At 40.1% G+C, this 27,627-nt stretch overlaps 2 protein-coding genes across 4 annotated transcripts in view; both read left to right on the top strand.

Moving 5' to 3' along the window:
- kiaa0586 (KIAA0586 ortholog) overlaps positions 1-27,627 on the top strand; it is a 378,726-nt gene that overhangs the window by 47,213 nt on the left and 303,886 nt on the right. For all 3 annotated transcript variants that reach the window (XM_055640495.1, XM_055640493.1, XM_055640494.1), the window contains exon 9: positions 4,344-4,464. In XM_055640495.1, coding sequence (XP_055496470.1) covers positions 4,344-4,464 — 121 coding nt within the window. The remainder of the gene's footprint in view (positions 1-4,343; positions 4,465-27,627) is intronic.
- On the top strand, positions 18,542-21,432 carry irf2bpl (interferon regulatory factor 2 binding protein-like). Its single transcript, XM_055640496.1, has one exon. The coding sequence runs from the start codon at positions 18,811-18,813 to the stop codon at positions 20,791-20,793; it is 1,983 nt and encodes a 660-aa protein (XP_055496471.1). The 5' UTR covers positions 18,542-18,810; the 3' UTR covers positions 20,794-21,432.

Raw genomic sequence — 27,627 nt, forward strand, 5'->3', positions numbered from 1 at the left:
ACACTGAACACATGTCCACACTACTGTGAGTAAGTACCCTTAATGTAGTTTGAAAATGAAAATATGGTTAAAATAAAAAAGCACACTTAACCCTCGAGCTGTCTCCTCCCATCCCCCCGCCATCGGGCTCCTCCTCCTCCCCTTTTTCCATCCTTCTCACCCCACTCACCCCCCTTTCAGAGCTGCCCACGGCTGGAGCTGGAGCTGCTTTGGGACTGGCTGCGGGCTCTGTACATGTGGCCCTGCAGTGCGTCCACCTCGGCCAGCATGCCCTTCTGGATCATCGTGGTCATCAGGCTGCCTTCAGCACCACCATAGCGCCGGCTCCATCAGACCTCCCACACGCTTGTTGCAACACTGGCCTAATGACAGCCTGACCGACCATTCGCAGCACCCACTGGCCGTCCGACCACTTGCAGCATCCACCGGCCGTCCGACCACTCTCACCACCCAACGGCGGTCCGGCCACTCTCACCACCCACCGGCAGCCTGGCCAATTTCACCACCCACCGTCAGCCCGGCCCGAACGACCACTCTCACCACCCACCAGTGGCCCGGCCCAACTCTCACCACCCACCAGCAGCCCGACAGCCCGACCGATCCTCCACAGCATCCATCGGCCTATCGACAAGCCCAATTGACAGACTGATCAACCGACCGACTGAATAACCGACTGACCGATTGAATGACCGACTGGCCCTGACCCTAATCCTAACCCTACCTCTACATTTGTTATTTATCATTTTTATTTAACAGTTCACATCATAACTTTATAAAGATAAATCAATTGAAAAACAAAATGATCAGCAAGGTTAGCATTACCTTTATTCCTTCGAAACCGTGTTATTGTTTTGATGTAATTAGGAGGCAGTCATGATCCCAGGGTCCCCGCTGCCTAGCGACCATAAACCAAAGCGCAAAATTGGTCAATTTGCATCCGACCTCAATGTCAAACGTGCATTGATTGTACAATTACTATTCCGAAAGTTGGACGTTTTTCTCATATTTTTAAAAAATGTGCAAGTTTTGGTCTTGACGAGTTTCAGGTATGATTTATATAATATTTTTACACAATATGTTCAAAATTCAGGTAGTTCCGTGAGTTGGGTCATGAACTTGAACGAAAAAGCTCCTCGGCCCACAGCCTAATTGTATTCCTCGCCAACCGTCACAACTATCTACAATTCTAACACCTCTATCACAAAGTAACGCATGTTACTAAGGTAATAGGCCACTGTAAATTGTCCCTAGTGTATGCAAGTGGTATAATCGGGTAACTGTTGTTGAGAATGTGGGGAGAATAAAATGGGATTAGCATGAAATTAATGAAAATGGATGGCTGCTGGTCAGTGTGCACTGGGTGAACAAAGGACCTATTTCCCTCAATATATCTCTCAGTGCCCCTTTGTAATTTCTGTACTTAACAAATTCCTATGACGTGGGGGTCACCAGCAAGTTCAGCATTTGGTCACTTTCCGAAATTACTTTGAATAGATATTGGTGAGCTGCCTTCTTAATGTTGCAGTCCTCATGGTGAGGATAGTCATACAGTACAGAAACAGTCCCTACAGCCCAACTTGCCCATGCCGACCAAGATGCCCCATCTCCACTAGTCCCACCTGCCCGCGTGAGGCCCATATCCCTCTAATCCTTTCCTATCCATGTACTTATCCAGGTGCCTTTTACATGGTGTTATAGTACCTGCCTCAACTACCTCCTCTGGCAGCTCGTTCCATTTACCCACCACCATTAGTGGGAAATAATATCCTTCAGTTTGTATAATTGTGAAGAGTGAACATTGAAAAGAAATGGAAGGTGGGGAGTGGACATACATTTTGTTAAATGAACACTATTAAAATTAAAGTGAAAATCATCTTGTGTACAACGTTTTTAGAAGCATAGTTGTAAATATTGCTAGTTATGACCCAAGTTGTTTTTAAATAGCGCAGCATAAAGAGGTTTAAGAGAGGCAAGGAAGTTTTATTGTCATATATCCCAAAACGAAACAATGAAACAATGAGACCCGGGTTCGATCCTGACTACGGTTGCTGTCCGTATGTTCTCCCTGTGATCTGCGTGGGTTTTCTCAGAGTTTTTCAGTTTCCTCCCACATTCTAAAGACGTACAGGTCAATAGCCTGATGTTTGTTGGGAATAAACTGCTTTTGAAACTGGATGTTAACGCTTTCAGTCCCCATACCACCTTCCCGATGGCAGGAATGAAATGAGAGCGTGGCCAGGATGATGCTGGCTGCCTATTTGAGGATGTGCCTCCTGTAGATTCCTTCAGTGGTGGGGAGGTCAGTACCTGTGATGGACTGGGCAATGTTCACCACTGCTTATAATCGCCTTCATTCCTGGGCATTCGATGTTGCCAAACCAGGCCATGATGCAACCAGTCAGTATGCTCTCTACGATACACCTGTCGAGTTCAATAGAGTATTTGCCAACATACTGAATCTCTTCAATCTTCTAAGGAAGTAGATGTGTTGATGGATTTTCTTTATGATTGCGTCATTGTGCTGGGTCCAGGACAGATCTTTAGAGATACAGTATGCATGCTCAGGAACTTGAGGTTATTGACTCTCCACCACCACCAATTCAACGATGAAGACAGGTTTATGGATCCTCGAACTTTCTTTTCTAAAGGTCAGTTATTTGGTCGTACTGATGTTGAGAGCAAGGTTGTTCTGGCACCATCAGACGATTGATCTTACTCCTATACTCTGAATGATCATTATCTGTAATTCGTCCAACCACGTGGTGTCGACAGTGAATTTAAACATGGAATTGGAACTATGTCCGGCTACACAATCATGGCTATAAAGTCGTGCAGGGGCCTGATCACACAGCCTTGGGGTGCTTATGTACAGATGGTTATCAATGAGGATGGATTGCTGCCAATTCATACCAATTGTGTTCAGTTGATGCGGAAGTCAATGATCCAGTTGCATAAGGATGCACAGAGACCCATTCCCTGAGCTTGGTAACATAGGGATGATGGTGTTGGTGTAGTCTACAAACAACAGCCTGACATATGTGTTTTTATTGTTTAAGCTATATAAATCCCATTGTGCTAACAACAATTAGACTATGTAAGGTGCTGCTTAAAGTAATAGAAATTAATTTTCACACAAATTTTGGTTTTAAATTACATTCATACTGACTGAAAATAATTTGAATTTTAATGCAATTATCAGTGGATTGTTAACCGTAATAGCTCCCACAGGAAGCTGAGACCAGGGGAGCTCTTTAAATCAAATGATGTTGGAGCAATTAATTGAATTAGATGATAAAAGTGGGAATGTGGAGAAGGATGAGGCTGAGGAAATATTCGGGTAAAAAAAGTATTATTATAGAAGGAAGAAGCTCAGTTTGGTTAAATATGTACCATATCTGCTCTGCGGGAATATTCGTAGGGAAAGTATCAGTAATCCCAAAGATTATTTTGAAAAGTGGGATTGTAACACTGAACATTGGGTAGGAATGAACAGTTTGGTAGATGACAGTTTATAAACCATGAGATGCCATTGGTATTTGGCGTGGGTAGTTACTGAGGATGGGTGGGAGATTGCAGTTTTGCTTTGTTCCTTGCTTGCCTGGTTTGAATGTGTTCCTTTTGCCGATCTGAGTTTAATTCTGGGTTTCACTTCATTTGATGCTGTTTCTCATCAATCTATTGTATGCTCATTGGTTCATTTCTTTCCTGCTCTACCCTTGCTTTTTCTACATTAGTATTTTATTTCATGTTACACGGTGGAGTAACAGGGCAATATTTTACTATTCTTGCACTGCCACCTACAGGTGAAGCACAATTAGACATGTTTATCCTTTTTTAAATTCTGGTATATTGTTGCTTGAACAAATTTTAGAAAGCTTTGTGTACTCCTCAAAGGAAGTACCCGATTTTGCAAGCATTATGATTCACCTGACTAGAATGGTGATGATTAGATATTGTGAACAGGTTATACTTTCAGCTTGTGCTTTCATATTGTGCTTGGTTTTACTCTGTTCAAGCAAAACAACACACAATTTCAGATGTTCAGATTTCAGTACTACTGCTACACTTCAAAAAATAAATTTGAATTAATGTACCACGTGTTTCTTTTTAGACCTATCTTTTGGGTGACTTTGCATAAATATCTCTTGAAATTGCCGTAGTTTTAAAGCTGTTATATGCCTTTCAAATTAATGTGCTTAGTGCTGGTTTCAACAAACTTTCAGGTTTTGGTTTCCATTTGGAGTATCTCCAGCACTGTGGCCTAGATTTACAGAGCAGCCAATTATTTGTTTACTTCGGTAAATTGTGCAGGTAACATCAACTGTTTTTCTCTACCGTTTCAGGAGAAAGGAATTTTTTGGAAAACATTCTAAATAATCAGGAAAATCCAACAAGTGAGATCCATGATGTAGAGAAAACCAACGTTGCCATGACAACTGCTAGCAGATATCCAGAAAGGTCCAGGTAAAAAAAAGACTTAGCTGCATATTCTCAGCAATATTTTTTTCCTTAATAGGAATTAACTGAGAGTATATACACCAACTGCAAAGTCTTTGACTTTGAGGCTTTCTAATGCTAAATATATGTTATGCAAATACATAATGAAAATGAACTCAATTTTTTTTGTTGCTTTTCAAACTGCGAAGATAGGAGACTAGATCACAAGGCCATTCTGATATCCTTCAGTTTCTATGGTTACCATAATGGCATTTATCAGTTCCTTATGAGAGAGGCAAAGCAAATCTGTATGCACGTGGCAAGGTTCCAGGATTTCAATTGAAAAAGCACTTTGAACTGCTGCCAAGTTTATAAGAAGCATAGCTGTCAAGCCTGCTTAATGCTGGCAGTTTGTACTTGGCAAGCTCTCATTTCCCATCATCCTTTATTTGGCTATTCGCCACATACTTAGCGGAAGCTAAAAATTAACCCATGAAGTTGATTGCACAAACTGAGATTGTTAATTTCCTTCACTATTCAGTGCAATGTAAATGATGGCAACAAACATCATTTGAAACAAAGTAAATAATCTATTTTGTTTTTGTTAAAGTAATTTTGATTTTTTATATTTTATTATTTATCACTTCAAATTTTCCAAAACAGATGTTTCAGCAGCTGTCCACTTTGTTATATTTGCTTTTCATTTTACATAGTTAAAAATTGAATACAACAGAGAGAATGAGTATTGTTTCTTTTTTTTTGCCTCATTGTGTAAAGACTAGATGTTTTTGTGCACAGTTCACGATTACTGGAAGCATAATTGATTCATTATTGGAGGCAAAAGGGGTAATTAAAAGAAATATTCATGGATTTTCAACTATCATTCCCCATTTATGTTACTTACCAGTTGCTGGTACATATGGACTCAAAATTGTCACTTAGGCAGCTGGAAGGAGTTCAAGAAAATTAGGTTTGACGTAAAATGTAAAGAAAGACTTCCATAAAATCAACTCTATTATCTGTGGCAGAATGTTTGCTCGTTTGTGCTGCACCATTAAATAGTTGTACATAGCTTTCTTCTATTCCAACAAGGCAAGTTATATTAAGTAATCCAGAGTATTTTTATGACTTAATTGTTCAACAGTGTTCATCGTGTTTTTAGCCACTGTTTTTTAAATAATGAAATTTTGATTCATCCACTGCCAAACATATAAAATGTTTTAAATTCTAGAATTTTTACTTAAAACTAAATGAAATTTGAAAAGAATGTAAGTAAAAAGACAGGTTAATCTCTTGTAAAGAAATCACTCACCATAACATTTCTACAAAATGTAGGCTTTTCGTAACCCTTGTAACTGGAAAATATAATTTCTACATTTCCAAGTGCAGAAAGGAATGATTCAGCACAATAAATGGCATTCAGTCCAATGAATGTGAGCAGCATTTCAAAAAGCCATTCAGTTAGTCCCACATCTTGAATTTCCCTTGTGGCTGTAATGTATTTTCATTCAGGTATTTATTCACTTTCTTTTTCAAAATTCCAATTGAATAAATTATCTTCACATTTTGAGGCATGCACTCCTTGTTGCATAATAAGTATTTTTGTAATGTTGCCTTTTTTTTAACCGATCATCATACATTTCTCTCTCTGCCTTTTCTGCCACTGGAGCAGTTTCTCATTTACCCAGGCAAAATTACTCTTTTTTACCAAAAATATACCTTAAATCCCTTCATATTTTAGAAATGCGAACCTCCAAGATTCACTTCCAAATGTTCTTCATACCTTCTATTATTGTAATAAATGTTCCTTCATCTTTTCCAAGGCCTTGATATTTTTCAATACATGGAACTCACAATGCATGTAAATGGTTTGACTGAAGGCTAACATGTAGTTTTACTATTATTAATTTCACTATATGCTTGTAATAGTCGAGTCAAAAGTTTAATATATTGTATTGGTCTTCTCAACTTATACTGTCACCCGCAAAGATTTTTGTGCACTAGGTATTTGTTCTTGCATCCTCTGTTAAGATTGTAACATATTTTTGTACAGTTCTTCTCCTTACTCTTCTACCAGAAATGTATTGCTTCACATTGCTATGTTAATTTTAATCTGCCACTGAATGCATATTTCAGTTAGTTACCTATTTGTGTCATCCTGAAGTCTGTTACTGTGCTCCTCACTTTTCACTGACTTTCTGACTTTCAGATCATCGGCAAATTTCAAATGGTACCCAGTACACCCAAGTACACATAAAAATGAGGAATTATTCTTACGACCATCCCTGGGTTACACGGGTGTATTGCCTTCATGCTGAAACACCTTTTCAGCCACCATGCATTGGTTTCTGACCTTTAATGCCATTAGTTTTATTTTATTAAATCCCTTTAGATGTCCAGATAAACAAAATCAACCACATGTCCTCATTGACTCTGCACAAAGGTCTTTCAAATTAGTCAGACACATTTTCATGACATAATTTTACTGATTTTCATTGATAGACTCAACATTTTTCCAGTGCCATTTTTTAAATTGTCTCATGGTAGATATTTTATGTCCATTGTACTGAATATTTAGTGCATCTCTAACTTTATCACATACATTTGCTGTGATGTACCTTTAATAGTTATCAATAATATGCATTTCAAAAAACGAGACCAATTTTCATCCTTTTCAGTTATCAAGCTTGTTTCATATAGGTTTCCATGTCATGCCCTTCCTTAACTTTGGTTGTGAAATCATAACAGAGACTTTGATTAGTTTTTAATATCGTAATTTTTTGAGAAGCTAGGAACAGGAGATTGTTTAAGCCATCTCCTTGCTGAACATTTATTGTGCTGGGAGAACAGATTGTTTTGAACTCAAGATATTTTGGCAATTAGAGTTGCAGAGATGATGTTTTTGGCATTTAATAAATAAATATTTTCTAATAAATACTGAGGTATTTATTAGAAATAAGGAAAATAATTTTATTATCTTTGCCATTTGGAGCATTGCTTTGATTTTGAACTTTTGAGGCTACGAAGAGCAAAAGCTATGCATTTAATTATGTGTAGTCTAGAATAGATCAAGCACAATCATCTTATGGACAACGTGTTTTCGACATTGTTGTTTTTAATTTTTTGTATGTAAATCTAATTATTGTTTTCATTCTCATGGGAACAATTTTATACCTGTTTTTAGGCATAATGTGTTACAAGAAATGAATGTAACAAAGTATCCTTTTACCATAGGAACCTATATTCAAACTCAACCATACTGATGAGGAAATATAAACAGAGCATTTGAAGCATTCACGTATTAAGCAACATCAAAGTAGAGCAAATTGGTTAATCTTTAGCTAGAACCAGAATAATGAAAAATTTAAAAAGACACAAAGTGCTTGAGTAACTCAGCGGGTTAGGCAGCATCCTGTTATGCTGAAAAAATAACATAGTTTTAGTTGCAGTGAGGGATCAATAAAACAAAGGTAATATCTTTCACAGGCAAGGCCTGGATTGCTTGTTGACATGTTGGTGCATCCAACTGATTGATAGATTAGTAATGACAGTCAAAGAGAGTGAACACAAACAAAGGGATGTGCAATAAACTACAAACTGCAAGGTTGTAGAAAATGCCCAGCAGGTCAGGCTGTGTGTGAAGGGAAAAATCGGAGGCAATAGTACGGATCAAATTTCCTACAGCAGAACTGGTCAGTCCTGACAAAGAATTACCTGAAGTTGTTGAATTCAATATTGAGGCAGGAATGCTGCAACATGCTCGGATAGAACCAGAGGTGCTGTTCCTCAAGCTTACATTAGGTTTCTTTCTAATGGTGAATGAGGCTGCAGACAAATTGGTCAGAATCGAAATGGGATGAAAAATTGAAGTGACAAATGATAAGAAAAATATATTTTCCGACTTGTACATTCTATATGAACAAAAAGACTGCAGTTGGAAATAGAAAATTCACACATACTGAGTAATCATATGCAGGAGTTAAAGCATATTCTTGTAACTGTGAGATGTGTTTTTGAATGCATTTGATCCACAATGTACTGTAAAAATAAACAAAATATTTTTCTGAGCACTGAAAGCAGCATAAATGTTGAATTCCTCTCTTCAATCATGAATGCTCATTACTGCACATTAAATCATGCCTGACTTAGAAAGTTATGAGTAGCAATATACGTGGGAGGGGCGGGGGAGAGGGGGGGCGGGGCGAGGGGAGGGGGACGGGACAAGAGGGGGCGGGAGGGGGGGACTGGCCCGGCCCAGGAGCAAACCTTCAGCCTTCAGCCTAGTTTTTATTGTCTTGAGCCTAGTTATTATTTATTTTTTAGCTGTGTATATGTGGGGGGTGGAGGGGGGGATGTGGGGGAAACCGTTAATCTCTTTCCCTGCAAGGGGACCCGCTTTTTTCCCTGTCGGGTCTCCGGTGTCGTTGGGCCTAACATCGTGGAGCCGGCTGCGGCCGAGGCCGGGTCTAACCTGAGGGCTCCAGTTACGGAGCCTGCGGACCTGACATCGCGGAGCTGGCCGTCTTCAAAACGGGAAGAGCTGTGGTAGCGCGTGGCTGCGACCCGACTTTGGATCTTCGGAGGCTCCGGCCGCAGGCCCGGTGGACAGGAACATCGGGAGCTCCAGGTCCCTGGTGGGAGACTGCTTTTCGGAGCCCCCGCAACGGCAACTTCTCCCGCTGGAATCGCGGGGCTTAAAGGACACAGAGCCGGGGGCTTTAACATTCGCCTCGACGCTGCAGTTGGACTGCTGGACCGCGGGTGAAGAACTAAGGGGAGGAGGTGTTGGAGACTCACTGTGATGGATGTTTATGTAAACTGTGTTAAGTGTGGGTCTTGGGTTTTTTTGTAATGTAAAAACTGTAGAAAATGCAATTTCGTTCAAACCAAGTGGTTTGAATGACAATAAAAGGCATTCTATATATAAAATCTCACCCTCCCCCTTACCCTCCTCTCTCCCTCCCTCTCCCCCACTTCTCCCTCTGCCTCTCTCACCTCTCTCTCTCTCTCTTTCGCTCTCCCCCTCTCTCTCTCTCTCTCTCCCCCCCCCTCTCTCTCCCCCTGCCTCTCTCATAGATGAACTGAGGCCCAGGCCAAATTCAATTTCAGAGGCTACCAAACTAAGATCAAGCAGAGGCCCCTCAATTTTAAAGACCCCCAAATCAAGATCCATATAACCATATAACAATGACAGCACGGAAACAGGCCATCTCGGCCCTACAAGTCCGTGCCGAACAACTTTTTTTCCCCTTAGTCCCACCTGCCTGCACTCATACCATAACCCTCCATTCCCTTCTCATCCATATGCCTATCCAATTTATTTTTAAATGATACCAATGAACCTGCCTCCACCACTTCCACTGGAAGCTCATTCCACACCACTACCACTCTCTGAGTAAAGTCCCTTTGAAGCAGACAGGCATGAGGCCCATGCCAAATGGTACTCGTTGCTCCCCCTCTGATAGGGCCTGCCTTTGGCAACCTCTCCTTCTGTTGCGGTTACTGTTGGCAACGTCCCATTGTGATGTCATTGTGACAGTGGGCAGCTTGGGAGTCCATTGTGATTGGTGCACTGTGAGTGGCATTAAAGGCTGAGAAGCTGCGGTTACCATTGGCAACGTCCGATTGTGATGTCATTGTGGTACTCGGCAGCTTGAGAACCAATTGTGATTGGTGCACTGTGAGTGGCATTGTGATGTCATCACTGCAAGCTGCTGGAAAAAGGCAGTCTGCTTTAATCGTGAATAACTTGTGAAATATAGGATGGAATCTTAAGTGAAGCTGAGTAGGTCGTGGAGGGGGAAAATGTGAGTAAGAATATGTAAAGATGTTAGCATCAGCGCGTAGCGTTTTGAGGAAGATACAATTAATACAAACACAGTTCAGACTTTTATAGGTATAGAGATGGGTATTGGCTGATCTTGGGGTTCACTTGACCCCGAGTTGGTAAAAGCATGGTACCAAATGTATTTTGAATAATGGCTGATTATTTAGACTGTTGAAATTTAATGGGCCAAATAGCTAATTATGTCCTTCTTAGAGTTTCTGTCTTTCTCTGTTTTTCTGCCATTGCTGCTATTTTGTCCCTCTGATCCCCATAAATCTACAATCATTATTCCAAAGTTTCATGAGAGTGCCTCAGATAGTTTCTCACGCAACACTTCTCCAGTCACCTAGGATGTGGAGCAAAATTTCATCCTTTGTCTTTTTCCGTCTCTCTCAAGCATTGTGTCAGATAATATCTGTGAGTTGCTTTCCCTCTCTCAAAAGTAGGATTGTTACTCTGTAATCTTACTGCTGAAAGTGTTTAGGTGCTGTAAATGCAAGGGAATGTGACTATTGAGGCTATCTGTTGGGGTTGAATTAAATAATACAGTCATAGTCTTCTTGATCCATATGGAGCTTTCAGCTGCTCACTCGTATGATCCATTTTCACTGTCAGCAAATTTTTGCAAAACACTTTTATCATCCTGTAGGGAAAGTTTTAATAGATTGTTAACACCTGGAAATGTTTATGATCTATAGACATATGTAATAAGTAGCTGGTTATATTGAATAAAGTAGAAAATCTTTGTTGAAATGTCAACGTTTAAAACCGAGTCATGTGCATCATCAAGTTGAATTTGATGTATATGGGAAAGCCAACCTCCAGGACAGTGAAATGCGTCATTGGCATGTGATCCTTATTAATTCTGTGAGGCTTTGTAATAATATTTGGTAATTGAAACTCGGAGAATCAATTTCAAATATACATCCTTTAATGATTTCAGCCTTATTAAAAGCAGCTCAGAGGGTTATGGAGTGCAAAGAACCAGACGGAAAAAAAAATGTTTTTTTTTAAATATAGTTAATATTGACTGTATAAAATCCAATATGTGAGTATGAAATAGATTGTACTACCATCTACATTCTGATTAATTGGATCGTTATTCTATTTTTATTCAACTAGCCAACATATAAATGATACTAGGCTAAGTGGGACCCTTTGGGCCCCATGTTCACACGGTCACGGTCATGCTGGTCCCCCAACACAATATTCCACCCCTCCACCAATTCCAATATTGCTGGTCAGTGGGGCGCGGGGGCTTTCTGGAGCGCTAGTATGGGTGTTGTGGGCCGAAGGGACTGGTTTCCATAGGGCTAGTATGGACATTGTGGGCCGAATGGATTCTTCGGCTGGCAGCTCAGTCACTCAGGCCTGGTGGGCTGGCAGCTCAGTCACTCGGGCCTGGTGGGCTGGCAGCTCAATCACTCAGGCCTGGTGGCTCAGAAACTGCCAGAAATTCTGCCCAAAACAGGTGAGAGACTCTGTGAAAGCGAAGGGGGAGGGAGGAGAATCAATTTTAGACAATTTTCATCTTTTTCTGTAGATCACAGCAATGAAGGAGGAAAGTCTATCCTGGCCTGGATCTCACAGGGAGCAAATGAAGGGAGGGAGAAAAATACTGGGGTGAGGTTTAATACTTGCAGGGGGAATACTTACTGATGGGCTGAAGGGACTCCTGGGCTAGTACAGGCCTGATGGGCCGAAGGGGATCTTTAAAAAAAAATCTGTGAAATCTCAGTGAAAAGCACTTTTTCTGGACTTTTCCTGGCCTGGCACGGGCCTTTTGGGGCAAAACGCCTGGTTTCTCGGCTAATAGGGGCCTCGTGGGCCGAAATTAATGGTTTCAGGCAGGCCAAACAACTCATATCATTTCATTTCCAATTACATTGCAGTTTCAAGCACAGGGCAGGCCGAATAGCTCATTGCATTTTAATTTCACTTCCATTGCCATTGCAGTTTCAAGCACAGGGCAGGCCAAACAACTCATTTCATTTTCATTAAGGGCTAACAAATCATTTATTTAAGTACATTGCATACTCACAGTGTTCTGTAGTTTTCCAGCTCAGACAGAGAGTCGTGACCTCTCCCTCGCCATCTTGCAGACAGACTTCTTCTTCCTCGTGTCACTCCCCCCTCCCACTGGAAGGGGCGTAACCTTCATGGTGGTGATTGACAGGAGAGAGAATCTCAAGATTTTTAAAACACTAATAAGTCTTTTATTTTTTAATCGATGGGAAAAATCCTCGGGGCCTGCACAATGGAGGAGGACTCTGAGTAAGATGGCCAAAAGATCACAGCCATATGTGGTAAAGTTTTTTCTAAAATCAAAGCACAGTGCAAACAGGAAGTGGTCAAGATGACACTTTTAATTATATAGATTGTGGCAGGAGACAGTTAAGCACAGAATCGAGATTTTGCATGTTCTTGTGTATGCTTCATTCTTACTGCACCTTGCTGAGAAATTCCATATTCAAACTTTTGAATGGGGTGAAGTTGCACTAAATGTTCTTTTTAACTTGCCTTTTCTTTGATTTACTTTACTTTTTTCATTTACCTAATATTCCTATTATTCCAGACAGATATTGGGCCAAAGCTACTCCCATTCCAATTCCTGCTAAGTTTGAATGTATGATTCATGGGTTTTCATTTTTTTCATAGTCCATCCAACTTTCACTCTGACCTCCAGCCCCAAATCCTGTGTCTTTGAACCTGAATATAAGTAGAAGTCTTATACTTCTTAAAGGATAAGAACAGAATTAGGCCATTTGGCCCATCAAGTCTATTCCGCTATTCAATCATGGCTAATCTATCACTCCTTCCTAACCTCATTCTCCTGTCTTCCACCCATAACGCCTGCCACCCATACTAATCAAGAATCTATCTATCTCTGCCTTGAAAATAATCATTGACGGCCTCCACAGCCTTCCGTGGAAAAGAATTCCACAGATTTGCCACACTTTGATTAAATAAATTCCTCCTCATCTTCCGAAAGGAACGTCCTGTAATTGAGACTATGACCTCTAGTCCTAAACTCTCCCACTAGTGGAAACTTCCTTTGACATACACTCTATCCAAGCCCTTCACTATTTTGTAAGTTTCAATGTCCCCCTCAACCTTCTAAACTCAGTCAATTACAGGAAGAGATTTTTAATATTCAATATTTAACAACTACACAGCAAATCAACTTACGACTGTAATGTTGTAGTACTACTGAGGTCACATGAGTGAGTACTTGATGCTCATTCTATTCAGCTGAACGATTGAAGTGGAACCAATATCGCTCCTCTCTCCATCTTGTCTGAAAACAATCTGGAAAGTTTAATGCTGACATTTCTAAAAGTAAAATATTATGCATCATACAGATATATTTGCACAAATTACTTACAGGTATTTTAATTTATTTGTGGATTGCTCAGAAGAGAAGAAATTACATATATGAACCATAAATCTTCTGTCATGGTGGATTGATGTATTTATCTCCACCAAATATTGATATTGCCTCATTCTCTGTAATATCTTTTACAATGTGGATGGCACATAAATGTTTCATCATCCTGGGTCCAAATTAACAAAAATCTTAAATTAGGGCCTGCATAATGAGTTTACTTCCACAGGAGCAAAACTGGAAAAATTTGAAGCCAGACTCTAAAGATAAATTGACAGTCCTTCTAGCTACTGCTTACCCTGTACACTGATTAACTGTACACCGTGTCCTATTAACAGTCAAGAATGCATTGCATTAACAGAAATAAGATCTCTCTTGCATCATTATATATAAATTTATAATTTGAGCTGAACTATCCACGCTATAATTTCACCTGTGAATTTAATGATTTACAATTGCTGAGTGGTTTTTGAATATTTTGCTAGAATATCTTAACATTTTAGAATAAAGAACAATGGGCCAAATGCAGGCAAATAGTACTAGCCCAATATGCCAACTTGGTTGGCAAGGACAAGATAGCCGAAGGGTCTGTTCTGGTGCTGTACATCTATATGACTCTCTAAGTTGCAAATACAAATTTATTCCACTTTTCATTAATCTACCCCAATGTATCAGTTTCTGTAGTGGATGACATGGGTGAAGAGCAAGTTTGTTTGTAATATAAAGCATCAACTTTAATTCAAATAAATATAGTGTAAAACAAATAATTAAACATGGTTTCTACCTTTGATAAATTCTGAGGAAAATAATTTATTCAAACAAGAAATGTGTCTGATATGATTGTTTCAGATTCTATTATGGACAGAAAATGTCAGACACGTTAATAATGACCAGTGTCGAAACTTACTGTTTCAACGAAAGAAGTGAATGCGCAGCTGTATTTTCCTACACATTTATTTTGATGTAGCTGTTATTGGCTTAAACATGATCTGTGAGAGCATATTTTTTAGAAATGATTGTACATATGATTGTCAGTGGGCCGAAGGGCCTGTATCTCTAAACTAAACTAAGACGGTAGAGAATCTAACTTGAGTCCAACACTAGGCTCACTTTGCTATATGGAAGTCAGTGTTGCCCCTCGTTACGTTCTCTGCATGATCAATTATTAGGAATTTAATGTGATCAGGCCAAGTTAATATTCATCACTCCATCTTTATCCTTTTCAAGTGTCATCTATTTTTTTAATTATTTGAAAGTGAATACAGTCTTCCTTTAACTATGTTATTGATTTATTTCTTCTTTTGGATATTTCTGCAAAATAACTTGTCGAATGCCACAAACCAAAAACATGGCTATGGTATTAACTGCTGTGACTTAAGTCTGCTAAGTTTAGAAATCTTCATTTTAAGATTTAAAAAATAGAAATTATTATACTTAGAGTAGTGATGTAGACCTGTATTACCACCACAAGTGGTGATAAATGGCAAAATTAAGATGGACAAGTTTGCTTTGTGTTGTAACTTCAGGCATGGGAGGCCCATTTTTATGATTTGCATTCAATCTCTTCAATGGGGGCTATTTACGTTGATGTGGAATGGTATGATTGCACATTTCTGTAAAAACAAAGACCAAAATATACTTCTGTGAAAGAAGGAACTGCAGATGCTGGTTTAAACTGAAGATAGACAAAAAATGCTGGAGTAACTCAGCGGGACAGGCAGCATTTCTAGAGAGAAGGAATGGGTGACGTTTCATGTCGAGACCCTTCAGTCTGAAGGAGGGAGTGCAGCGTAAGTTCACCATGTTAATTCCCGGTATGGCGGGACTAACATATGTTGAAAGAATGGATCGCCCGGGCTTGTATTCACTGGAAATTAGAAGGAAGAGAGGGGATCTTATAGAAACATATAAAATTCTTAAGGGATTTGACGGGCTAGATGCAGGAAAATGTTCCCGATGTTGTGCGAGTCCAGAAGCAGGGGTCACAGTTTAAGAATAAGGGGTAGGCCATTTAGGACTGAGATGAGGAAAAAACATTTTCACCCAGAGAGTTGTGAATCAATGGAATTGTCTTCCACAGAAGGCAGTGGAGACCAATTCACTGGATGTTTTCAAGTGAGAGTTAGATATAGCTCTTAGGGCTAATGGAATCAAAGGATATGGGGATAAAGCAGGAATGGGGTACTGATTTTGGATTATCAGACATGATCATATTGAATGGCGGTGCTGGCTCGAAGAGCCGAATGGCCTACTCCACATATTTTGTATATTTGACCTGAAATGTCACCCATTCCTTCTCGCCAGAGATGCTTCCTGTCCTGCTGAGTTACTACTCCAGCATTTTTTGTCTATCTTCAAAATATACTTCTGTTTGGGTGACAATACAGAAAAGGTTACGATATCTGTGCCCATACACTATGGTGTGGAAATATGGAGCACATTGGTGGTGAAATGTCAGCCTACCTAATCTCCTGCAGTTGGAATTGTACTGAGTTCAAGGTGAATCCTTACTGTACTGATTTGAGGGATTAGAAACAGTTCACTTCTGAACACTCATCTTAATACATTACTTTGCTGGCATTTCTAACGCTGCCATATTCATTGAATGGATCACCGTCCAGGCTGGAGAAGGTAAGTGGCTTGTTTCTTTTCCGCATTAATTAAGTTTCTCCTTTGCATAATTGTGTTAAAATAAATTTAATATGATTTCAAGATTTTTATTTTAATTCAACTTAAGTCAACGTATACTTTAAAACGTGTTTTTTAATTATTAGTCAAAAATGTCAGCAATGAGAAGGAGTTGGTCAGGTTCTCGGTTTCTTGCCCTAGGGCTCGTGGACTGGTCTGCTGCACAGGTTGGCATTTGAGGTTTAGATCAGAAAGCAGTATTAGGATACAGTTGTCATTGACATCACAGAGGCCCGATGTGTGTTCACATTTAAGTGTCTTTCGGTCCAAATTTCTGTTGTATAAAATGCTCAGATATTTGGAATGTTATTATATGTGAAGATAGTGGCATACAACATGGTATTATTGATAAATACAAAACATGAAAGTCAATTGAAATAATTTGCAATCTGAAAAATATATTAAAATTTAACAGCATGTTTTTGAACGCCATTTTTGCCCCCACAAATAGAAATCCCAGAGAAATGAGCATTACTTTCAGAACTACTAAAAATTTAACAATAGCTAAATTCAATCAGCAAATCATTTACCATGTTAAAAATCATGGATATTTGCTGCAATTCCATGGGTAGACATAAAATGCGGGGGCAACTCAGCGGACAGGTAGTATCTCTGGATTATGGACAGAAGGAATGGGTGACGTTTCGGGTCGAGACCCTTCAGTCTGAAGAAGGGTCTTGACTTGAAACGGCCCGCTGAGTTCCTCCAGGATTTTGTGTCTACTATCTTCGGTTTAAACCAGCATCTGTAGTCTCTTCCTACAACATTTCTGCTGCAATTCCATGATCGGCGATAATCTAGCGATAGACCTATAATCTAACGGCGATTTTCCTAACTCTTTGTTTTGTTATTTTATATTTCCTATTCCAGAATCGTTAAAAGTTCGAGTTTTTTTTTAAACTTGATCAAACAGTAACCAAATTATTGTTTATTTATTGTAAAGCGCTGACGTAGCCTCCGAAATTGATGTTCTACCTCCATATTAATGATTGAACCGTAGTGGAAAAACAAGCAGCACCTCCCTCACCTCGGGACACGCACCATTGAACAATTACTTTAATGAGAAGTAAAAACAAGCATTCATTGGGAGACATATTATCGTTTTCGATTGCCGTTTCCCCGCAGCAAATTACACAACAGGAAACCGGCAAAGGATTGGTTAGATTTGGGTGGAAGTTGCATAATTATAAAACAATACGATGTAACAAGCTTTTATGTAAGCTCTCTGATTTAACATCTCTGATTTAATCTTATCATTTCTCTTTAAGGCTGCTAGAGATCGATCTTCAATGGGTTTGCGAACATTTCCTTTCTATCTAATTTTGTGAACCCTTTGTTTCTGGCAGGGAAACACAGAATGTCCATTTACTAATGTAGCAATAGATTTTTAAATGTATTGGGATGAATGAATTTTGACCAATATAATGGGAGCTTACAAAGTGGCCCGACAATAGAGAATAAAATACGTGCTCGATTTGTGAGTGACATGGCGCAAAACGCCCGAAGTGTTGCGACATTGTGAAAAGAACTGAAATAGAACAGGCCCTGACGTCATGGGGAGGGACCGAGGCTGCTGCTGAAAGCTGCAGCTGAGAGGCGGGGGAAAACCGAGACAACATTGCAAACACTGACATAATATCCCCACAATTTAAATATGCAATTTATACAATAACTACTTTATTATCAGAAGGGCTGTGCCTTTATGACGGTTAAAGGAAATCCTCGTCGCAATTTTGTTTTCGGTCATTTTAACATTTCGCCCGCAATGTTATTCTTAGAGGTCACTTGTTAGGCAAAGTAAATATTGCTTTGGCTCTTTCAGGCTGGACTTTCATCGTTTAGTTGCATTTAGATTTTAAATGTAATTGGTTAAATTTTAAACTGTAATCGAATTCAGGCTTAAATGTACATGGTGTTCTCTGAAGCACAAGATGCGAGTTCTTCACGCTGCAACAGCCATATTTTAATGCATACCAGCAGATGTGTTATCAAAGGGAAAGGTTGTAGCATTACCATAAAAATCCATGGACTTGGAATCAAGACACGTCACCTTCCAGCCTTACGCTGAAATTGCTTGGTGTAGTTAAGTGCAAGCTGATTCACGCGAAACGGGCGCGGGTGGGGGAGGGAGAAGGTGCTTGCGTTGCTACCTAATGCGTTGGACCTGAATACAAGTACTCTGGTAAACAGAGATTTGAGATTTTATGGAGCAGAGCAGACTTGCAGGAGAATCGAAGGGGGTGGGGAAGGCGAAGAATGTGGCGGTGCGCCTGCGCGTTCGCCTGGTTACAGGCTGCAGAGCGCGGCCGACGTCACGTGCTGCTCGGAGGAGCTCGGTGGCGCGGCCGATAGTAGAGAGGAGAAAGCAGAGAGGGAAGGCGAGCGAAGTGAGCCCGGGCCCGGCCACACCGCGGAACCAGCGGGCCTACCTACACTCCACGCTGTGCACCGAAGGAATTCAAACGTTCCCACCATGTCCGCCGCACAGGTATCTTCGGCTCGTAGACAATCGTGTTACCTCTGCGATCTGCCCCGCATGCCATGGGCCATGATCTGGGATTTTACCGAACCCGTGTGCCGAGGCTGCGTCAACTATGAAGGGGCCGATAGGATCGAGTTTGTGATCGAGACAGCGCGTCAGCTGAAGCGGGCTCACGGCTTCCAAGAGGGACGTTCTCCGGGGCCTCCGCCTGTCAAAGTGCAGTCGCTGGCTGCCAGCAAAGACCCGGGCCAGCAGCTCAACCACGTCGACGGTCCGAACAAGGGGCCGCAGCCACCTCTTGATCGCTACTCCCTGAGCGCCGAGAGACCTCGCTTCGAATACCCAGGGCTCGCCCACGCTGGCAGGCTTCCAAATGGCTTGAATGGACCCAATGGATTTCCTAAATCGGAGGACGTCCCGCCGGAACTTAACCGGCAGAGTCCTAATTCATCGCGCAGAAATCACGGCATCGTGCCCCCGGGCCCGGTGACGGTGCCGCCCAACCTGCTGCCACAGACTACCCTGAACGGTCCGAGCACAGGAGCCGTCAGCTCCCACGGGCTACTTGGCCGGCCGTCTCCTTCCACCAGCCTGGCCGGCACCTCGCTCACCGTCAACAGCCAGGTGCTGAGCGATGTCAACAAGCGGCCCGGCTCGGTGTCCAGTAGTGACCAGGAGCGGGAACTAAAGGAGAAGCAGCGCAATGCCGAGACGCTGGCCGAGCTGGGCGATAGCTTGCGGAACCGTTCCGAGGATTGGGTGAGCAAGCCCAAGATCGTGCGGGAGACGCTGCTCACTCTCTCCAACTGCAACCCCTTCGATGTGCGTTTCAAGAAGGACCACTCTCTGCTCGGCCGGGTCTTCGCTTTCGACGCCGTTTCCAAGCCCGGCATGGACTACGAATTGAAAATCTTCATCGAGTATCCGAGCGGCTCGGCCAATGTCTTCTCCAGCGCTTCAGGAGTGGCCAAGCAAATGTACCAAGACTGTATGAAGGATTTCGGCCGGGGCCTTTCGTCCGGCTTCAAGTACCTCGAGTATGAGAAGAAACACGGTTCAGGGGACTGGCGGCTGCTGGGGGACCTGCTGCCTGAGTCGGTGCGATTCTTCAAGGAGGTGGTGGGAGCCGACATGCTGCCGCAGCCCCACATCGACGCTAGTTGCCCCATCTTGCCCACCGCCCTGTGCAACTTGCCCCGTCCCCCGCCAAGCAGCTCCAGGCCCGGGATGCGCAAGCGGAAAGCTTCTCCCGAACCGGACTCAGAAACGGGTGGCATCAAAGAAGAGCGGCAGCAACAGTGGTTGCCTAACCAAAACGAAGCCTTAAAGCTCACCATGGCGGCATCTGGTGCCTTTGGAGCGGCCGGCGTGGCGCACGGGGCTCCCAATCTTCCTCCCAACCGGACCACGCCTCCCGAATGCAGCCCCCAGAACGGACAGTCGCCCATGGCTGCTCTGATGTCCGTCGCTGACACCCTGGGCAATGCCCACTCGCCGAAAGACGGCAACAATTCCGTACACTCGACCACTACCACCAACACCAGGCGGAACAGCAACAGTCCGGTGTCCCCGGCGTCAGGGGGCAGCCAGCGCCGCATGGTGTCCAGGAACGGAGATGTTGCTCTGTCCGTTGCTCCTCCCAACAGCCACCCCAACCCCAGCATCGATCCCGTTCACCCCCCAAACATTCCAGACTCTCCGATGGCCAACAATGGGCCACTCTGCTGCACCATTTGTCACGAACGTTTGGAGGACACTCACTTTGTGCAATGCCCATCAGTGCCCAATCACAAATTTTGTTTCCCCTGCTCACGGGAGAGCATCAAGGCTCAGGGGGCTAATGGAGAAGTTTATTGCCCCAGTGGAGAAAAATGCCCATTGGTAGGTTCAAATGTTCCGTGGGCCTTCATGCAAGGAGAGATTGCTACAATCCTAGCCGGGGACGTTAAGGTCAAAAAAGAAAGAGACCCTTAATCTTTGTTGATACTTCAATGATTGAAGTCAAATGTGAATAAGAACTAAGCATTTAGTCTTATGTATAGACATTTTCATTTTTCGTCGTATGTTTCTATATTTTGAAACAAGGTATGTACTCTTCTTCAATTGAAGGATGAACCTGGTTTTATGAAAGAATATCCGATATTACTGCTTAATACTGTTTTCACTTATCGATGGCAGTGTGTTGGCTAGGTACAGAATCATAGCACTTAGCAATTAACGCTGCTGGTGTGTTTTTGTAAATGTATGCACTTCGCTGAATTGCCAAGGCCAGTGTTGACGTCTGCAGAAATGCAAACAAATTGTTACAAAGAATGGTTACAGTTATGTTACAAGCCCTATGGATAGTCTACAAAGTGACTTTTTTTAAAAGGTGAGGGGTTCTTTATATTAGTTTCCAAGGGCAAAATCTTTCATTTTATGATTCAGTGATCTGAATTTTTTATAATGTGTTTTTTTTGCTTTATGGATGCACGAATGCTTTAAATTGTAGAGCAAAATGCTGTACTGTATATGACAAAATGCTCTGTTTGTTCTTTATACATTTCTGTAGTAACAGAAGACTGTAATGTGCCTTGGAGCTGAATAAATTGTAATAAATTCAATGAATAAGCTCCCTGAGTAGTCCATTTCTTTACAGATGTCAGTAATGCAAACACATTGGACATGCATTGACCTGAGAGAAACTGGTTGTCTTTATTGCAATTGGAAATCTTATTTCTTCAAGCTCTTTTGGAGAAGCCATTCTTATCAGATGCTTTTATTGCAATAGTTACTTGTCTTGGCAAAGAGCCATTTATTTACAAATTACCTGACTGCTTGTTTATTATAGAAATAAACTGCTGATTCGGGTTTTACCATTCAGATTTTTTAATTGGATTAAAACCTGACGACTTCCAGTTTGTACTTATTTAACTGAAACACAATCTTAAACAATTGTTCTGAGATTAAATAAACTTGATTGAATGTTACTGTGTGAAATCTGTGCTGGTTAACTCTAGTGGTCTAGATAATTGTAACAAGTTTGAACACAGATAGTACACCAAAAAACAGCTGTTTACCTTGATCAGAGGCAATTTATTCCTAATCCCAAATATAATATTTTTAATTGATCTGCCCTATTATTGTGCAGTTCAATATTTATTGCAAATGTTCAAAATGTCTTCAGATACAAATATACATGATAATTGTTTGACTTTTGGGAGTTTTTCTATTTTCTGCATTTACAATGTTTACATTCCTGGTAGCTTACCCTCATAATTGTTACGGTTCAACAGTATGTCTATTAAACAACTTGATGCAATAGAGTGCTACATCTGGACTGCTACAGTTAATGTTTTCTGAGTTTTTGCACACTTGAAATATTTGAAATGCACTTTCTCTGAAACTTAAAATTTCAATTTTGGCAAAAAAGTAAAACATTTGGTCTGTACATTGACTAAATTGACCAGCGAGGTGTGATAATGTTTGGCATATTTTTAATTCATCCTATTGCAAATTTATTTCAAGTCAAATGACAGACTATCCGTTTAATTGGTATCGGAAAGTGTGAGTGTAATGTTATAATTGTTTCATCAATGGTTTATTGGATTCCATGACAATTTCACATTTTTATTAATAGTTCAAAATTTCCTATTTCCATTAAGGTGGATGAATTCTGCAAGTGACTGACAGAAGAAAAGTAAATGTTGATTGTAGCTAATGCTGTTTTCAAGGAATGTCAATCTTATTTTTTTCATTGGGGGATTTGCATTCAGGATTTGTGCCTCTTGTTAGTTTATGCACCTGTTTGTCAGTGACAGATTTTTATTTTGGAGGTAATAAAGTTGGGAGTTACGTTTATATTTTAATTCGTTATTTTTATATTCGTTGATGTCTTTGTGCTAAGTTGCATGTCCCACAACATAGTTTGCATAATAATTTTTAGTGAGATTTTAGAAAGCTACATAACTTAAATTTTCCAATTAATGATCGTTTTTAAGTGAGTGTTTCCGTTTTCACATTTCCTAGAAATAATTGGAAGTGGATAGAGCTAGAAGCGCTGTTCCCTGTTTATTTTTATTATTACCACAAAAAAACACATACATTCTGTTATATAGTAGCTCAGTGAAGCAAATCATTCCAACTTTGTAAGAGTCTGGTCTGCGCCTGTTATAAATCCTTAATTAGAAGCTCATAAGAATAATATTTTATTTTTAAGCAGAATTTACAAAGTAAAGTGTATCAAGATGCTTTCATAGGGATATTGCTCAACACAACATCATCAAGCCGAAGAGAGATCACGGCAGATGACAGAGACGTAGGTTTTAAGGAGCATGTTAGAGGAGGAAAGTGATGCAGACATTTTCAGGGAGGAATTGGGGCCTTGAACATAAGCATAGTTACCAATGGTGGAATGGCTAACTGCGTTCATTTTAATTTTTTTAAACAAAGGAAGGTTTGTACCTGCATACCTGTTAATATATTCTACGGGATTTGTCTTGAGCATTTTTAAAAGTCGATGGATCCACATGGAGGAAATTGGTTGTAGATTTGGAGAGTAATTAAAAATATTGATGTAGTTCCTTTAAAAAAACAACAGACTATTTTTGTTCTAATGTATAAGCACATTTTTTGTTTTACTACTAACCATATTACCTGTACTACTAAACAGAAATTTAGTATTTTGAACATCAAGTCAATGTGGAACAAAATAGTACAAGATGAAATAGCACATTGCACACACAAACTTAGCATTGATGCTTGAAAACCAATACTGAAATGAAAAATCAATTAAGGTATCCGTTTAAACAAATATCAATTGGGTACTCTTCTACAGTGTTGAATGGGGAGAAAATGACCCTAACACTGGTGCAATGAAATTCAGAAACATGGTAATGGAACTGGTTGATATGTATTTGAAAATATGTTTTTTTAAAGTAATTGATAACACAAGAACTTTTGAAATTAATTATCACAAAGACAGGTATGGGAACACGGTTGTCAGCTAAAGATTATCAGCTAATGAATAAGATGAAGGAGGACAGTGAATTTTATATTTAAGAATCTAGAGATTTAGAAAAATATTGTAATATTTTGTAAATTGTTTCGTACAGTTGCGATGGAAATAATATTTGGAGTGTTTAGGTCTCTACTGATGGTTTTAAGTGAATCTAAGCATTTGTTGTGAATAGAATTGTTTCCAATTAAATATTGATGCAAGTTCGAGGTCTAAATCATTAGCAGGCTTCATCAAACACTTGTGCTCGGTCCACCAAGGACTACAGGATCTCCCAGCTGCTAACCATTTTAACTTCTCTTCCTATTCCCACATTGACCTTTCTGTCCTGGGCTTCCTCCAATGTTAGAGTGAGGCCATACGCAAACTGGAAGAACAGCACCAGGTAGCTTCCAACCCAATGGTATGAACATTGAATTCACTAATTTTAGGTAACCACCAGACCCACCCCTCTCTAACCTTGCAATCCCCCACCCCCCACACATTTCAATTGCCCCCCTCTTCGCTGTGCCCTACCTGGACACGCACCTATTTCTCCTTCCATGTATATTCCTTCTAGATTCACAATTTGCAACTCTTCAATCCTTGTCTCACACCTATCTTTTCATGTCTGGCCTTTGTCCAACCATCTGCCTATCAAGCCCTCCCCTCGATCACCTGTAATCGCTATTATCTGCCAGGCTTTGTCCTTTTCTCACTTTCAGCTTTTCCTCCACAATTCACCCCGCCACCATCAATCTGAAGAAGAGTCCCAATCCAAATAATCCCCCATCCATTTTCCCCAGAGAAGCTGCCCGACCTGCCGAGTTACTCCAGCATTTTTGTCTTTTTTTGTAAACTGTGAATTTAGTTGGTTTACAGGAAGCAATGATGATAAGACCATTATTTATTGCCTATCGCTAATCTTGAACTGAATGGGCCATTTTGCTGCATTGCATTACATACAGAGCTGATTACAGTCTTTTGCTGGTTCCTTTGATTTGTTAGTGGAGCCGTAGAGTTTTTATGATAATGCTCTCCATGCACCTTTCTGTCTGAACAAGGGTGCTGACCCGAAACTTCACCTTTCCATGTTCTCCAGAGATGCTGCCTGATCTGCTGAATTACTCCATCACCATATCTTTTAATTGTAAAGTTTTGTTGTATATTTATTTGTACTTTATTTTAAGAAAACAAGATATAAATAGTAGGATTTTAATTCATGTCATGTGTTGTGTTGCCGTTGTAGTCTGGCAACACAATCAGTACAGTAAGATAATGATTAAGTTACTAGATTACTACCTAAAGCCTATCAATAATGACACAAAGCATTTTGTTGGAGTTTGCATCGGGTCGTCATACATCAGTGAACAATGCTGGTATATGCATCAAGAAAATTACATTTGAATAATTAATTAAGGCTGGATCAGTAATCATGACTATTAAATTATCTGAATTGTCATGAAACTCACCTGAATTACAAATGTTCTTTCTGCCATCTCTTTACTTACCTGGCCTTGTGTGATTCCAAATCTAGGACAATTCAATTGACATAGATTCATAGTCACTCAGCATGGAAACAGGCTCTGTGCCCAAATTGTTCAAGCCGATGAAGGTGCCCCATTTAAGCTACTTCCATTTGTTTGCATTTGGCCCATATTCCATTAAACCTTTCCTTGTACCTGTCCAAATATCTTTTAAATGCTGTTTTAGTACCTGCTTCAGGTACTACCTCTGAGTGAAAAGATTGCCCCAGGTTCCTTTTAAATCTTGCCTCATCTTAAAAGCTACGTCCTCTGGTTTTTGATTCTTCTACCGGGGGTAAAAGACAACGTGCATTTACCCTATCCCTCTCATGAATTTATACACTCTGACAAAATCACACATTATATTTCATTTAAATGTCCAGGAAGCCATCTCATGCTGTAAGTGAGTACATTAAATTATTTGAATTTTTTTGTGTTATAGAATATTTTTTTTATCAGACTCTGGCTCATAATTATTTATTCAGTAATCTGAAATATAGTTGCAGTGTGAGATCGAGCAAGAACCAGTAAACAGTGCTGTATCTGTGGTCTGTAGAGAGGCCGGTATTTATATTTGTGGATGGTTGTTATTGTACCTGAAATTCCATGTTGTATCTCATTAATCCTTTTGGATATCAACACGTTAAACTTGCATTACTGATCTTCAGTCTATTTTTTGCTTGATTTGTGGTCTGTGCTCTTTTGGACTTTCTACTGTTGCTTGAATCGAGAGGATTGTCTGTGTATTGCCTTCTGTGCGCTCGCCATGTAAACCAAAATTAATTCAAATTTATTATATTTTGTGAGAAAGAAGCATTAATTGTCACATTGACATTAATATATCTAATCTTACAATATCGTGGTTGCCGATATAATTACAGTTATGTCATTTATTCTCTAACTATTTTCTTTTAAGTTGCTCAACCTATTTTACAGTATTTGCTCTGCAGGGTAAGGTGAATCCAAATGTTTGCACGATGTATATCACTGTTAAAGATGACCAATATTATAAATCTGTTTGGTAAAAATAGATCTAAAAAGAGAATTGGGTCTCTTCATGTAATGTAACTACTTCTCTCAAGTTTTGGTGGTTTATGAACAATTTTTGAAGAGACAAATCGAATGTAAAGAAATGCACCTTCTAAAAGAACATAAACGATTGCTGATGTGATAGTAATTACAGAAGCATTATTTGCAAAGCTTGAGAGTGTAATGGTTGCACCTAATGATCAGACCCAATTACATCAATTGAAATGTATTTATAAAGTTTGTCAATTCTATGTAACTGAGCCATCTTGCATATGGATTTCGTTACAACTTTGAGCTAATTAGTAAATATGTTGAACGTACTTCCTGAAAGCTACCTATTCCCGCAGTCCTAATATTTCCATTGAATGTATATGATTAAAAGTATAAGACTCTTGTACCTGTAATGTTGCTTTTGAAATAAATAAATAACTGAAATTATGTTTGGAATTTTTCCTTCAGAAATGTGTTCCTTAAGTGGTGAACAGCTTTGCAAACTAAAGTGTTTGTTTAATACACTTTGGGTTTAAACAAAATAATTATGTTATTAGTACAGAAGTTATAGATACAAAAAGCTGGAGTACTGCAGCGGGACAGGCAACATCTCTGGAGAGAAGGAATGGGTGACGTTTCGGGTCGAGACCCTTCTTCAGAACAGTTAATTTTGCCTCAGCCATAAAATGTTAGACATTGTGGACCATTGGAGGTTACTGTATTTACATCCAATACTTTTAATGATATATTTATATTTCTAACATAAAATTTTATGATTTTTCTGTCGGTACTAAATTTTTATATTTTCTATAGCTTGGGGTGGATTCAGTTAGGAATTGTCTGGAATTGTCTTTCATTAATGAAAGTTTACTACTGTAAATAACTTTTTCCTGTGCCATTTTAGTGATCATGTCACTAAATTGGTTCATAATGGCCACTTTTTTCCCTATTGGATAATAATTTGCAGTAAAGTTTGGCATGGTCATCTGTATATTTTTCCAGATACTTTGTCTAGCATTGGTGCATTCATCATCAGGCTAGTTTGCCGGATGCCTACATAAGACCGTTTTCTCAGCTGGAAATGAGTGTATGGAAACATGAAGGAGTTGCAGAAAAAAAATCAATAAAAATACAAAATTATTTATATTTAGATATTTCAACAAATGAATTGGTGATTACTTGCTCTCCAGTCTGAGCAGAGGAACTGCTGCAGACTGCCAGAAAACAGTAGCTTGGAATGACGCATTAATCGAATGACATATTAAGTTCTCCTGTTTTATTGCAATG

Source organism: Leucoraja erinacea, chromosome 9 (assembly GCF_028641065.1).
Source record: "Leucoraja erinacea ecotype New England chromosome 9, Leri_hhj_1, whole genome shotgun sequence".
NCBI lineage: Eukaryota > Metazoa > Chordata > Chondrichthyes > Rajiformes > Rajidae > Leucoraja > Leucoraja erinaceus.